Raw genomic sequence first — 15,483 nt, 5'->3', positions numbered from 1 at the left:
ACAGACAGTAAAATTATATGTATGTATATATATATATATATATATATATATATATATATATATATATATATATATATATATATATATGTATGTATATATATATATATATATATATATATATATATATATATACATACATACATACATACATACATACATACATACATACATACATACAGGGAGTGCAGAATTATTAGGCAAATGAGTATTTTGTCCACATCATCCTCTTCATGCATGTTGTCTTACTCCAAGCTGTATAGGCTCGAAAGCCTACTACCAATTAAGCATATTAGGTGATGTGCAACTCTGTAATGAGAAGGGGTGTGGTCTAATGACATCAACACCCTATATCAGGTGTGCATAATTATTAGGCAACGTCCTTTCCTTTTGCAAAATGGGTCAAAAGAAGGACTTGACAGGCTCAGAAAAGTCAAAAATAGTGAGATATCTTGCAGAGGGATGCAGCAGTCTCAAAATTGCAAAGCTTCTGAAGCGTGATCATCGAACAATCAAGCGTTTCATTCAAAATAGTCAACAGGGTCGCAAGAAGCGTGTGGAAAAACCAAGGCGCAAAATGACTGCCCATGAACTGAGAAAAGTCAAGCGTGCAGCTGCCAAGATGCCACTTGCCACCAGTTTGGCCATGTTTCAGAGCTGCAACATCACTGGAGTGCCCAAAAGCACAAGGTGTGCAATACTCAGAGACATGGCCATGGTAAGAAAGGCTGAAAGACGACCACCACTGAACAAGACACACAAGCTGAAACGTCAAGACTGGGCCAAGAAATATCTCAAGACTGGTTTTTCTAAGGTTTTATGGACTGATGAAATGAGAGTGAGTCTTGATGGGCCAGATGGACGGGCCCGTGGCTGGATTGGTAAAGGGCAGAGAGCTCCAGTCCGACTCAGACGCCAGCAAGGTGGAGGTGGAGTACTGGTTTGGGCTGGTATCATCAAAGATGAGCTTGTGGGGCCTTTTTCGGTTGAGGATGGAGTCAAGCTCAACTCCCAGTCCTACTGCCAGTTTCTGGAAGACACCTTCTTCAAGCAGTGGTACAGGAAGAAGTCTGCATCCTTCAAGAAAAACATGATTTTCATGCAGGACAATGCTCCATCACACGCGTCCAAGTACTCCACAGCGTGGCTGGCAAGAAAGGGTATAAAAGAAGAAAAACTAATGACATGGCCACCTTGTTCACCTGATCTGAACCCCATTGAGAACCTGTGGTCCATCATCAAATGTGAGATTTACAAGGAGGGAAAACAGTACACCTCTCTGAACAGTGTCTGGGAGGCTGTGGTTGCTGCTGCACGCAATGTTGATGGTGAACAGATCAAAACACTGACAGAATCCATGGATGGCAGGCTTTTGAGTGTCCTTGCAAAGAAAGGTGGCTATATTGGTCGCTGATTTGTTTTTGTTTTGTTTTTGAATGTCAGAAATGTATATTTGTGAATGTGGAGATGTTATATTGGTTTCACTGGTAAAAATAAATAATTGAAATGGGTATATATTTGTTTTTTGTTAAGTTGCCTAATAATTATGCACAGTAATAGTCACCTGCACACACAGATATCCCCCTAAAATAGCTAAAACTAAAAACAAACTAAAAACTACTTCCAAAAACATTCAGCTTTGATATTAATGAGTTTTTTGGGTTCATTGAGAACATGGTTGTTGTTCAATAATAAAATTATTCCTCAAAAATACAACTTGCCTAATAATTCTGCACTCCCTGTGTGTGTGTGTGTGTGTGTGTGTGTGTGTGTGTGTGTGTGTGTGTGTGTGTGTGCGCATGTGTATGTGTGTGTGTGTGTGTGTGTGTGTGTGTGTGCGCATGTGTGTGTGTGTGTGTGTGTGTGTTAAATCTAAAAAAAAAAAGAAAAGAAATGAATCCTTTTGCAGTTGAGATTCTGCATTTGTAACTAATTAACTATACTTTAGCTTACATATCTTTCCTATACAATTTTTTTTCTAGGAACATAAATCCTCATAGAAATCAGGACGACTTCTTATACAAAGTTTAGTTGCCTTCCTGCAACATGTATCCATGTACTATAACATATGAAGAAATATCCAGACCCAAGAATTTTTTAAGATCCAGTCAGGCCACTTCTACAAATAAATGTATAATAGTAAATTTTCCTAAATTGCATTAATGCCAGACACACAATTGTCTGTCTCAGGCAGGCCTTCTTTCAACCTGTCCCCTCATGCTGTCTGACATAATGCCTGTATGAAGGTACGGTTTCCACTTGACGTGATGAGACTTAATTGTAAAGTATGTGCAGGCTTTAATCAGCAGACAACAAAAGAAAGAAACAAACCTTAATCGTCTTTCTTTTCCTTGTATGACTGGTCTAATTCACGTCATCATTTCTTCTTTCTTCATATGCTGTATGCATTTAGAAACAGAGACTGAGATATAAAATTATTGCAATTATTGTTTTTTTATGTAGTCCATATTCTTCCTTGCTTTGTGCTTATTTTCATGCAGATTAGAGTATTCTTATATATTAAATCCCTATAATCAGCCACAGCCACATTTTTACCTAATGTTGTAGAAGTGCCTCTCCTCTGAAAACAGCTCTGAACATCCGGACGGGGCTGAAAGTCTTTGTGGGGTATTCTCTATGTTGTTCAGCACAAGGACATTGGCAGGGCATCATTTGGGACTCAGTCAAAGGATCCTCACATTTGGACTCTGTCAATCAAAGCCTTTGGGTCCGTGTGCTGTTCCTCGAGTCATTTCTTAGGCTGGAGGTCTGAAACGATTGCTGCAGCATGTTGGACAGTAACATTTGCATGGACACCAGGATGTAGAGTTTCCCTGGAGAACATTGTACCATAACTAGACAATCCACATACTAAACTTTGCCCATCATTGCATTTAATTTTATATTAATTTTACATACACTGGGTCCACTCACACCTAAGATCCTAAAGTATAAGATTGTGAGAATGCTCGTTTTAGCAAAGACATAAATTAATTCCTGATTGAATGATAGTTAGGTAAATATTCACATTTATTTTCTTCTCATTCAAAAAAGAAATTTGCATGCATGACAAGCCTGCACTTAAAAATACATACAGAACAGATTTAGGATAAGATACTGGATATATATTGGTCAACCAAAACCTGGTTTGACTGACAGGCTAGGTTGAAAGGAAAGATGTTTAAAAAAAGAGGTTAAAAAATGATTACCTTAACAGGTGAAAGATGCTCACTGCTTCAGCCAGACAGAGGACACTTACATCGTTAATTTTATTACCTTGTCAAGATGAAATGAAAGAATAAAGGTAGAGAGGAAAAGGAGATTGGTCTAGTTTAAGCAGTGCCATCTCAATCCGTATAGAATTTTTCTGTATTACAATTTGCTGTGTCTTGTACTGTTCCATGGCTTTCGGTTTAAATGGAAGACTTTTATAATGCAAATTCAGGCAGGAGTGATAAATCTCTCGCGCTCTCATGTACTGGGGTCCCCTGATGCAAAAAGATGTGTTCTCTCTCACTTTCTCGCATTCACACAGTCGGGCACTCTCTACCCCTCACTCACATTCACCCTACTGCAGCATCGTGTTACACTCGCCCCCAGGCCACATGAAAAATGAATCAGGCCCAGGTGAGGAAGTAGCGATGGGTGGAGTAGGGTAAAAGAGAGAGACTAAGAGAGAGAGAGAGAGAGACCCCAAAAAAGTAATGCTTTGACTTTCCTCAACAGCTTCTAGGTCACTTTAATTTGGGAGGTGATAACAGTTGCTCAGTTACCCAGACATGCATGGAGACAAAAGTACACATGCGCACACACACACACATGCATGCACGCACACACTCACATACAGATACAAAGACACTTCGTCAAAGTGATTTCGGGATGCTGCAAAGTCAACAGATTCTTTGGTAGTAATATTCTATATAGTAAATTCTGGGCATGCACGTTGGTTATTAATTGACGTCTATCTGTTTTTTTTTGTTTGTTTGTTGTTGTTTTTTTTGGAGGGGTGGGGGGTCCTCAACAAGCTTAAAACTGAAAGTCATTTAATATTGTCCTAATGAGAAGCCAATGTCAGCATCTCACTTTTAGACAGTAAATATAAAGATCTGATATCCAGAGTAAGGCCATGCAGGAATTATTAATTATTCAGTGAGCTTCCAGTTGACTTGGCATATAAATACATAAATGCTACGTAAAATCTGGGTGGTGTTACCCTCAAACATATTAATAAACGATCAGAGTTTTTAATATTAATTTAGTATCGTAGATCCCTGATGTTCTGCTTGTTTTTCATCACCAGGGTGAGGTGGTGGACATCCAGTATGGCAGTGTCGATGACCTAAGAAGAGCCAAAGAGACCCTGAACCTCACCAACCAGATTGCTGTTGTCAAACTTGGCAAAATACCTTTACTATACAAGGTAAGATAGAAAGCTCCACAAAGTAATGCTCACTATACTGTGCCAATAAAGGTATCAAATGATATGGTCTGAAATGGTAATCCTGCAGCAGGAGAAATGAAATGTTTTGATCTTTAAAAAAATTCCAAGGTATGACTCAAAAATGATTTTCTTGTAATATCAGAGCTTCAAAACAGAGTGTCCTAAATGAAGTACCTTTAACTTGCATGGAAAAGTAGCACACTGCCTTCTGAATCTAAGTGCAGCTTGTTGTACAGGGATTTTATACTCAATAGCACCTAGTCCACGTGGGTTGTCATACATGACTAATTCTTCTGTTTGCCATTACCATACCTAACTTTTTTATCTGCACCTCCTTAGCACAGTGACATCTCAATCCATTTGCTTCATGAGCAGTAACATTAGCAATACATTGATTTATTAGGGTTGTTTCTCCTTGGATGTCTGCCACATTCTCCTCAAAGCAGTTTTCCCATCAATAAGAAGATGACAGGGAAAATATATGTTCCAATCCAGTTAATTAAAACATAAACACATACTAACATGTTAATTACCCTGCTCATTATTATTGTTTCACTTTTCATTAAATCAAAATGAATTCTGTTGAAAAAAATGAAGGCAGCCTCTACAAGGACATAATCAGCAATGAAATTTAAAGTTAATGTAAATGTACTGGATCCATGCATTGCATTGATTACAGCGATACATAAATGCCAACCTTGACACTACATTGTGTAATGATTAGAATAAATTATGATCTGATAACATGAACTTGCAATACAGATCACTTAGTCACCATATTCATTGTTTTGATTCAGCGGCCAGAAGTCAGTGAATAACAAAACTCTTTGTGCATGCGTTGTGCATTAAACCAATCTAATCTGAACGAGATCATTAGGTTGGGTTAACAACATGAATATATTTTAATAAAAGGGAACTATTGAATTTTATTTAAATTACAGGTGTCAAAATTCTGCAGAAAATTGTGTGGATGTATTTGGGGGAATAATGCTTTTACTTTGAGTAAGGTAAAAGATCAAATTTGATGCTTAACTCAGTTTGGACAAAAATATATCTGTGCTTGTACATTTGTGCTTCAACATTTCCAGGAGTTAGATTTTTTTAAGCATTGTACTTTTAACATTCTGGAAAGCCAATGTGGTAAGACGTTTTTGTAAAGATGATCATTATCTATTTAGAGTCACTCACAGACTTGCATAACCTCAGACAGAATATACTTTTTCTCATTGTTATTCTGCTATAACTGAAGGAATACTTCTGTACTTAATTCCTTTGTTTCAGACATTACACAACTTTTTTATGTTAAGCTATTGATAAATGACAGCCTAATGAGGTATAACAGGAGTAAATGGAAGTTAGCAAGGGAAGGAGAGGAAATGTTTAAAGTCGGGTCACTGTGCTTCATCTTGCATTGGCTTGGTTAGACTTCTAAAAATCCATTAACTGAAACAGCTGTCACATGGGACCCCTTCAAGCAACAGGCTGCTGACCCATTTTTTCCTCTTCACCCATAGTTTGTGACAAATATGAGCATGTGTGTTTCATAATGTCTCTATGTACCAGTGGCTGAGAGAAATGATCACTCCTTACGTAGAAGTAGGGAAGGATGATTGATGAGAATTGTACTCTCACTAATGAGTGTGTGACGGTGACTGCAGGGCCTAATGTTACACATGCAGCTTCAGTCAAATTTGACACACACACACTGATGTGCTTATCAGTGTGTTTTAACTTATTTGGCTCCATTAACAGCAGCTAATTTTGGAAAGACATTGCTAATTGCATTATGGTCTTATTTCAGTATATTTTCCTACTGTTGCGTATTTATTCCTAAAATCTTTGATACCCAGTTATCATAAATTTGAGTTGAGTAAACATTTTTCAGCTTGTGTTCTTCTGATTTTGGTTTTCCACAATTTTTTCTGCTTTTATCATGGACTACAAACTGTGTGTATGTGTGCTGTACATGCGTTTTTGTGTGTGTGGGCATGTTTTGTAAGTGAATGGTCTTAGGAACAGTCACAGAACACATGCATAATTGAGAAACGAAAAGAACCATTAATTTGCATGACTTTCGTGTATTAAGGGATTTTCATTAAAAGAGGCTGATTTTTGAGTTTGTGTGTGTCTGTGTGTCCCTGAGTCCATGCCTGTGTTGTGTCCCTGTTTTCCAGTGAAGGACAGAGTTGTGATGAGAGTAGAGTGACCGTGGTTGGTGTCACATATTCAATAAAATAGTCATCTACGCTCATAAAAAACAAGGACACTACATCTTCCATGGACAACCATAAAATACTGTGCTACACAGTGGCAGCTGCAGCACACTTCATCTCTCTCAGAAACACTTCTGCATTATTATCAGTGAGGGTGACTACATAAACACAAGTGTAACCTTTGATCAACATGAAAATCAGAAACCCCCTCTCACTGTGTTAATTTTGCTCATATAATAAGAAATAAACTTCAAAAAAATTATTAAGAAATCATATCAAAAATCTTTTGGTGTATTGTTTTATTAGATCTAAATTTTGAGTTGTGACTAGTCTATACACTGATAAAGGAAGGAGATGAAGTACACCAAAACTCATGTCAAAACAGCGTGCTTTACCGTGATTTCACCCACAGTAATGTTTAATTCTCAATCTTGCTGAATTAATGCTTAATGTTCTGACTTATCACCATCTACTGCATGATAGTGAAGTAAATATTTACTTGAGACAGTGTTTATGAATAAAATAACTATAACGTTTACATGTCTTGTCTTAACAGTGATGGTATACACAGATATTTGCTATTTCTGTTTTCATCATTGAATCTTTGTGTTTGTCTAGCTATCCCTGCTGTCTGAGTTGGGTTTTGGAGGTGTTCTTCTTTACATTGACCCCTGTGATGGTCCCCCCAGTCGCCACACTTGGCATCAAGCCTTTAGAGTCACTTTAAACCCTGGAGGAAATCCTGCAATTGGTAAGTGAGCAATTTGTGTTTTTCATGTATATTTTTTTTTCCGAAAGTTAATTCAGTTTGAGCTTATTTTTATAGAACTACTTCACAACAACGGTAAAGGCATTTTATTTTCTAAGGTAAAAAAACAACAAAAAACAGGTTTAATTTTCTGTCAAAGATATTTCAAAATACAAACAAACAACTTTAGTAAAAAGTAATGCATTTCTCCAAATTAATCAAATGTAATTTGCTGAACAGTCTGACAATAACTGTCAGCTTGTTATGAAAGGGAGCTTTTTACCACTTAAAACACATATTCCTGCTATTCTTATCTAGCTAGATACTGATGATAAGTACACAAACTGCAAGCTTACGACATCTGCCTGCATGACCCCTCTGATGGGAAAGCAAAGAGAATGAGGGCATGTCATGGGGTGACATTATGTTCAGATTTACTGAGTATTTCAAAGTCATAGTCTGTGAGCAAAGCCAAGCTACAGCATGGAACAAATAAACCTGCTTAGCATTATTGTGTTAAAACCTACAAATTATATTTATTCAAAAAAAAAACAAAAAAAACAAACAACAATGACAACACATGGTTCAGTTAAAGCCCTGCCTTTAAGTAAAGCTCAGTTCAATAACACTTCTCTCTGGATACTGGTCAGTGCTTGAAAATTACCTTGATCTCTGGCAGAGGATTTAATATCTTTTCGACTCTATTCTACTGTATTTAAATCACTCTCCCCAGATGAATGACCTCTCTGACACTGTCTTGTCCCTACTTCCTGTTTTTCTGCCCGGTCTGGTCAATAGGGATATGTCATTACTGCTGAAGTATCTTTAGTCCTTGTAAGAGTCCCAGCACCACAGTGGCAAGACCCACTAGAGCCCCACCAGATGTCTGGGCTGCTGTGTGAGCATGTGTAAGAGTGTATATGTGAACGGGTGTGTTGAGCTGTATATAAGTGGAAGAGAGAGAGACAGATGCTGGCTGTCTGATCTCTCACCAATCGCAATGCTCTCAGGTCCCTTGTGCTAATGCAGCTCAGAAGAACAGAGGATGTGAAAGGACACCTCATTACTCATATAAACCATACTTTATTCAACTGCAAGAGTCTGCCAAGATTAATCTCTGTGTAATTAATGAAATTAATAATAATTTCATTTATTAAGTGAAATTAATAATAAGAAGTGTCATGTGAACATGTTACAACCACGATTTAAATATAAATTTAAGTACATTAATATGCTGATGTCTTCTTAATGTGTGATACTTTTTATTGTCACCGATTCTCAGCAGCGGTCATTTGTTTCCATTATGGGATTTGAAAGTTCATGATAGTACAATTGGAAAAAAAACCTGAACAAGTGTGGTTTGTTTGGGTGGGTTCACAGGGGGAAAAGCCCTTTATGTCTAAAAAGAAGAGTGCAGATGGCTCCGCTTTACCTAGGTGTGTCTGAACAAACCACAAGTGTCATGATTCGTTGTGTGGCAGGCAGGAGAAGGACCCAAGATGCAGACTCACAGACACGGGGATAAACTTAAAGATCACAGTTTTAATGCTGGCTTAAAGGTGAAACACAAAACAGTACTGAACTAAACTGGAAAAACTAAACATGAGATGTACCAGGAACCACGGGGAGAATAACACACAACATGAGGGAGAACGCGACGCCGAACAGAGGAAGACGCAGACAGAAATAGAGGGTTAACGAGGAAAGTGGGAACACACGGGGAACACAGCTGACACAGATAACCATAACGAGACAGGGCGGGGTGAATATAACACTGACGGGAGACGGGCAGAGTCCAACAGGAAGTACACAGAGGTTCAGACAGGAGGAGAGAGCACGGGGAGAACACAGACATAACAGGCTGGGGAAAACATGGAATAAAACACGAAAGGGGACAAGGGCTCATGAATACATAGAGGGGCACACAGGGGGTGAGAGTCACAAAGGGAAAGCACACAGGGAACAACATAACAGGGCAACTCAGGAAACAGAACCTAAACAGGGAACTGAATACAAAAATACAAGAGAACTAAGAATACTGGGCCAACACGGCCCAGGACCATGACATCACCCCCCCCCCCACAAGGGCTGGCTCCAGACAGCCCAAACACAGGAAAACAAAAACCAAACAGAAAACGACCCAGGGCGGGCGGCGGGGGCCCAGGACGGAGGGCTCGGAACAAAAAACAAAAACGAACAACAGAAAACACAGGAGCACAAGACCATAGTTCAAATAAAGTTCAGGGGGCCGACCCAGAGCCCACCGGCACAAAAGTTCACGGGTCACACGGTCGGGGGGCCGACCGGGCAGGTGGCACAGGTGACAGAGCTGGTCCGGAGGCCGGCCGCGCGGAAGGCAACGGCGGCGACGAAGGAGACGACGGAGCAGTTCAGGGGGCCGGCCGCGCGGAAGGCAGCGGCGGCGGCGAAGGAGACGACTGAGCAGTTCAGGGGGCCGGCCGCGCGGAAGGCAGCGGCGGCGGCGAAGGAGACGACGGAGCAGTTCGGGGGGCCGGCCGCGCGGAAGGCAGCGGCGGCTCTCCAGTGTCAGGCGTACTGGCCGAGGCCCGGTGGGCACAGGACCAGTCGAGGCGGGAGACTCTGAGGCTGGGCCAGACGAGGACGAAGACTCTGAGGCTGGGCCAGACGAGGACGAAGACTCTGAGGCCGCTGAGGCTGAGGCTGGGCCAGACGAGGACGAAGACTCTGAGGCCGCTGAGGCTGAGGCTGGGCCAGACGGAGCAGCAGAGGCTGATGGAGGCTGAACGGGCCCCTCGGACCCTCCAGCGGAGACAGGAGGCTGAACGGGCCCCTCGGACCCTCCAGCGGAGACAGGAGGCTGAACGGGCCCCTCGGACCCTCCAGCTGACGTGACGCGAAGCGGTGGCGTCGCCGCAGGGTGCCAGATAGGCACACCTGGGAGTCCAACAGCAGACGCAGGACAAACAGTTATGAAGGCCCCTGGCTGGACTAGGAGCTGAGGAAACACAGGCTGCTGAGGCACAAACCCAGAGAGAGAGAGAGCAGGTAAAAAACAGTCTATAGGGCTTAACATCTTAACACAAGAAACCATGAAGTGGACAGTGGGGACCACCAGTTCTGAGCCAGCAATCATTAGGTTCCCAAAGTCCGCACCAGTCCAAAGTGGCTCAGAGGTTACTAGCCCAGTCTGTGTAGTCCTAGGAGAGGTCAACATAAGCTGGTTGGACTCAACCGGTGGTAGTGTGCGGCTCAGAGGAGCTGGTTCGACCATACGGAAAACAAGAACCACCACTCGATCCACAAAAACAAAGCTTAGATCATTAGGAGCTGACTCCTGGAAAAACAGTAAATGCACAGACATGGACCTAACCAATGGCACCGTGGTAGCATGACTGTGGTGTGTTGGATGGATGTGTTTGTTGGAACCCGTACCCGCAGTGATCTGTGGCTTCAGAGTGCTAACCCTATTGAGTGGAGAGACAGATACAGGTGAAACGGTACGTGAACCATTAACTGAAGCAGGTGACACTTCAGGCTGAGAGAGGGTGGTTACGACATTGTCCGGGGCCAAAACCCTATCTAGTGACGAGTTCATAGAGGCAGGAGAAAATGGTGTCACATAAAGCCTGACCCCAGCTTCCATCTCCTGAGTGGTGGTTATGGTGCTGGAGCAAAACAGTTCAGAACCACCTGGTTTATTACCTATGGGGAGACAGGAGACGTGTTGTGACATTACAGTGTCCTGGTCACCATGATCTGCTGTTATGTGTGCATCTTGGTAACATGCTAGGGATTCATGACCAGTGTTCACAGTCTCTGGTTCGTGAAAAGCAAGTGTAGCTGGGCACACCGGAGCACTAGCTATGCTTTTGTTGCCTTCATTCAGTGACCCATGGAGGAGCAGGGCCGGCTCAGGAGGGAAGAGAGAAACCACAGGCAACTCAGATTTAGTTGGAACTGCAGACACGGAAAGAGACACCAAAGGAAACACCTCCCTACCGTTATTAAAACCAAAGGCAGTGGGAAACCTTGTCAGTCTGTGAATCGAGTCTGTGGTCCCTGCCGGGTTGAGTGAAGCGGGAGCGGAACTGTCTCTGGCCTGCGGCTCGGTGAATGGCTCATTGCTAGCCACCTCACCGGCTAAGTCCGTAGCCTCCTCACATGCCTTCCGCTCAGAGGTAACTTGGAGCGACTGGACAGTTTCACTCACCTCCGAGCGTCGGGCGATGCGGTGGCGACGCGAACGCCGTTTTCTTTTGGCCGTGGGCCCCGTAGACGTGGGAGAAGGAGGCTCCTGAGGCGTCGCAGCGGCTGAGGAGGCGGTAGTAAGCGGAGTGGCAGGCGGGAGTCCCAGGCAACTCCAGGGGCCCCCAAGGGCTAGCCGTGTCCCGCGGAAAACCTCATCGTAGGGGGGAGCGAGCCATGGCTCCTCTCGTAGCTCTTCCTCCTATTGCGCGCATACGGCGCGCTGCCGCTCCTCGAGGTCGGAATCCGCGCCCCCCACAGCCACCTCGTGTTGCTCAGTGGAGGGCAGAACGGGCCGTGGCGGTGCGCGACAGCGGCGGGAACGCCGTTTCCTCTTAGGGGCGGCCGCGGGCTCAGCCTGGCCTTCCGTGGCGACCGGCTCCTCGCCCTCAGACCACATCCGTGCCAGGCAGGAAGCAGGAGACGAGTAGCCCGATCGCGGCGGCGAGGGTGGGTGGTCGGTCTGTGGTGGGACAGCTGACGAGAGCTCCTCCTCGGTGATAAGCCAGGGCTTCCAACGGAGCTCGTCCTCCCGATACGCCCGTAACACCTGCTGCCGCTCCTCTTCACCGAAGTAGCTGGCCTCTGGCATCTCCGTGCGCCACGTAGTGTAGACAGGCGGTGGCGAAGATGTAGAAGCCGATGAGAAGCGAACAGGCGGCGTAACGGTGGTGAGCCCCATGGTCCCGATCCTGACCGTTTCCGGTTCTTTCTGGGACAGCTGCCCCGGGCGGATGCCCACGGCGGACACAAGAAAGTCCCGGATGTGGGGGCGCAGCGCGCCGAATAGCCACGGGAGCCCGGACACCATCCGCTGAAGACGGACAGCTACGGTCTCCCGGTATTCGCCTCTAGGCAGCGTCGCCCATTCCTCACAGTGGTATTCCACCGTGTAGACCAAGTCTTCCTGGAGGTCCGCGGAGGGGTTGTGAGCTGCTGGGTCCAGTTCGGGGTCGCGTTCTTCTGTCATGATTCGTTGTGTGGCAGGCAGGAGAAGGACCCAAGATGCAGACTCACAGACACGGGGATAAACTTAAAGATCACAGTTTTAATGCTGGCTTAAAGGTGAAACACAAAACAGTACTGAACTAAACTGGAAAAACTAAACATGAGATGTACCAGGAACCACGGGGAGAATAACACACAACATGAGGGAGAACGCGACGCCGAACAGAGGAAGACGCAGACAGAAATAGAGGGTTAACGAGGAAAGTGGGAACACACGGGGAACACAGCTGACACAGATAACCATAACGAGACAGGGCGGGGTGAATATAACACTGACGGGAGACGGGCAGAGTCCAACAGGAAGTACACAGAGGTTCAGACAGGAGGAGAGAGCACGGGGAGAACACAGACATAACAGGCTGGGGAAAACATGGAATAAAACACGAAAGGGGACAAGGGCTCATGAATACATAGAGGGGCACACAGGGGGTGAGAGTCACAAAGGGAAAGCACACAGGGAACAACATAACAGGGCAACTCAGGAAACAGAACCTAAACAGGGAACTGAATACAAAAATACAAGAGAACTAAGAATACTGGGCCAACACGGCCCAGGACCATGACAACAAGACTTCTGAAGCAAAGTCCTTTGGGAAGATAAGACCAAAGTAGAGATGTCTGACCATAATAGTGCCATGTTTGGAAAAAAGAAAAAGAATAAAGGTCTCAACCCAATTTAAATTATGTGTCAGGACATAGTGCCCTCCAAAATGAGAGAGACGATAACTTCAAGTTATTTCAACTAAAAGTGGTTCTATAACCTGCTGAATAAGTGGGTCTGCTTAGTCTTGGAAACTTCAAATTGCTGCATAATGACAAAATTGGCACTGATACTCAAATAAGCTGCACTTTTACTTTCACTATTCGTTTTTGTTTGCTACCATCTGTCAGTGCCTTTGTTTTCCTCTGTAGAATGGAGGCTAGCGGAACAACTGGAGTCTTAACAACACTTTTATTTGGAAAGTGTCAAATTGTTGGAGATTATTAAAAAATGGTCAAGATATTTTTTTTGCCATTTTAACTACATGCAAACCATTTATTACATTTTTTTGCATATGAAATGGTGTTCTACATCATGAAAAATATCATTACGAATGTGCTTTTGCCATACAAGCAGTATGAGAAGATATTATGCCCTTCAATTTTGTAATTGTAGTTGGTCTAAAATCTGCATAAAACCTTCCATGCTTGCTGCTCACAATCAGCTGCCTTTCTTTAGTTTTAAATGAATCTTCATGAGGTCAAGATGAAAATTGGATCCACTAGTGCAATAAAGTAACCACCATTATTCCATAAAAAACATCCATTTCTGAAAGACATCTGTGTTAAAGTGCTCCACCTTCATTACAATATATTACATTTGTTTTTCAATGCCACAAAACTGTAGGGTTGTCTAAAAACATGTCTAACAAGCTTTGAATTTACTGTATCCTAAAGTAAGCATCACTGTGTCTCCTGGTGGTAAGGTGGAGAATGAGATGTAGAATACAACATAACGATAATAATAATACCCTGTATAATAATATCCTGAGGTTTCTAGTCATTTCAGGGTGGATCTATCTTTGTCACATGCCCCTATGCTAAGCACTTACAATTTACTGAAATGTAGGCCAGTTTCTTCCCCAAACAGAGGCATATTGTGCCGTTTTGTGAGACTTTTAAAAAGCTGTTGTGGTGCACCTGCTTAAGTTGAAACGCTTTTTTCTTTCCGGGCCCTTGGTGTTTTAAGAGCTTTAAAACACACTTGGTTCTCAGTGGTGTCAAAAGTAGCTCCCTTTTCAAATGGAAAAATAAGACACAAGAAGCTGTCAGTGGTGCTTCCCAGTGGAAATGCTGCCAGTGGAAGTGCCTTTTAGAGTAAATGTAATTCCACTGTTTGGAGGGCTCTGTATAATGTTACCCTAGACTTTCCCCCGCCTCTCAGTGTATTGTTTGGACTTTTTGTCTTCCTCACTCTCTACTCTCTCCTCCTCCTTTCTGAGCTTGTTAATTTGACTCTTCCTAGCAGCTTTGTATCACTGCTATATTGTCTGCTGAGACAGCTACAGCAAATCAAGCTGTGTGTACTCTAACACCAGCAGTCGTTCATTCACAGTTGTGGATATTTATATGCATTCACTGTGTACGTGTGGGTTGTTGAGTGTTGTGACCTTTGAGAAGAACTAATCATTTTATATGCATTAATTAAAAAAAATAGTAAGATGGTTTTAAAATGCTCACCCCTGCTAAGTTTCTTGTTTCGTATTTATTTATTTTCCTTCCATACATGTCTGTTAATGTCACATACTGTAGTACATGAGTGAAAAGAGAAACAAATCTAGTTGTATGCAGATTCCTGCAGAGCCCACAGTGTTTGCTTAGATATCATCAGCAGGTGTTCGCTGTCAGCTTTACTCCACATTGCTCCAGCATTCATCTAGTTTGATGTGCACCATGCTGCTGTAGCATTCATTTATTCTCTGAAGAGATGCCACAGCTTGGATTTTCTGGCTTGCCATATAACTGTCTTGACACTTGGTATAAAGTTGAACCAGTGCCAACACAAAAATCTGTTCTTATAGAGACACACTCAAATGACTGACTCAGAAAACATTGGCTGCAATGTTGTTTGTGTGGTGTATCAAAGCTTGATTACCTTGACTTTAATTTGTAAACCATAGTTGTAGAGTTTCACTTAGGCAGTTAATAAACAATATCGTTCGTGGAGCATCTTCTTACTATAATCATTGTAATGTATGCATGTATGTATGCATCCTATCTCATCTTCAACAAGTCATCTCAATGAAACTTTGCATGAGCGTCGTAGACATTAGGCAATTATAAACATCTGCATGCTTTTGAAATCAGGA

The 15,483-nt window shown here is 42.9% G+C and overlaps 1 protein-coding gene across 1 annotated transcript in view; it reads left to right on the top strand.

Moving 5' to 3' along the window:
* Window positions 1-15,483, top strand: part of naaladl2 (N-acetylated alpha-linked acidic dipeptidase like 2) — a 546,561-nt gene that overhangs the window by 277,149 nt on the left and 253,929 nt on the right. The window contains exons 9-10 of the mRNA XM_086283107.1: window positions 4,298-4,417; window positions 7,270-7,402. Of these exons, the coding sequence (XP_086139233.1) occupies window positions 4,298-4,417; window positions 7,270-7,402 (253 nt within the window). The remainder of the gene's footprint in view (window positions 1-4,297; window positions 4,418-7,269; window positions 7,403-15,483) is intronic.

The sequence above is a fragment of the Aulonocara sp. 'chitande type north' Nkhata Bay genome, linkage group LG23 (assembly GCF_057382095.1).
Source record: "Aulonocara sp. 'chitande type north' Nkhata Bay isolate Kocher_YH1m ecotype deep benthic linkage group LG23, A_spYH_male_GT1.1, whole genome shotgun sequence".
In the NCBI taxonomy this organism is placed as follows: domain Eukaryota; kingdom Metazoa; phylum Chordata; class Actinopteri; order Cichliformes; family Cichlidae; genus Aulonocara; species Aulonocara sp. 'chitande type north' Nkhata Bay.
The sequence above is the reverse complement of the archived record's forward strand: the minus strand, read 5'-3'. Positions and strand labels throughout refer to the sequence as shown.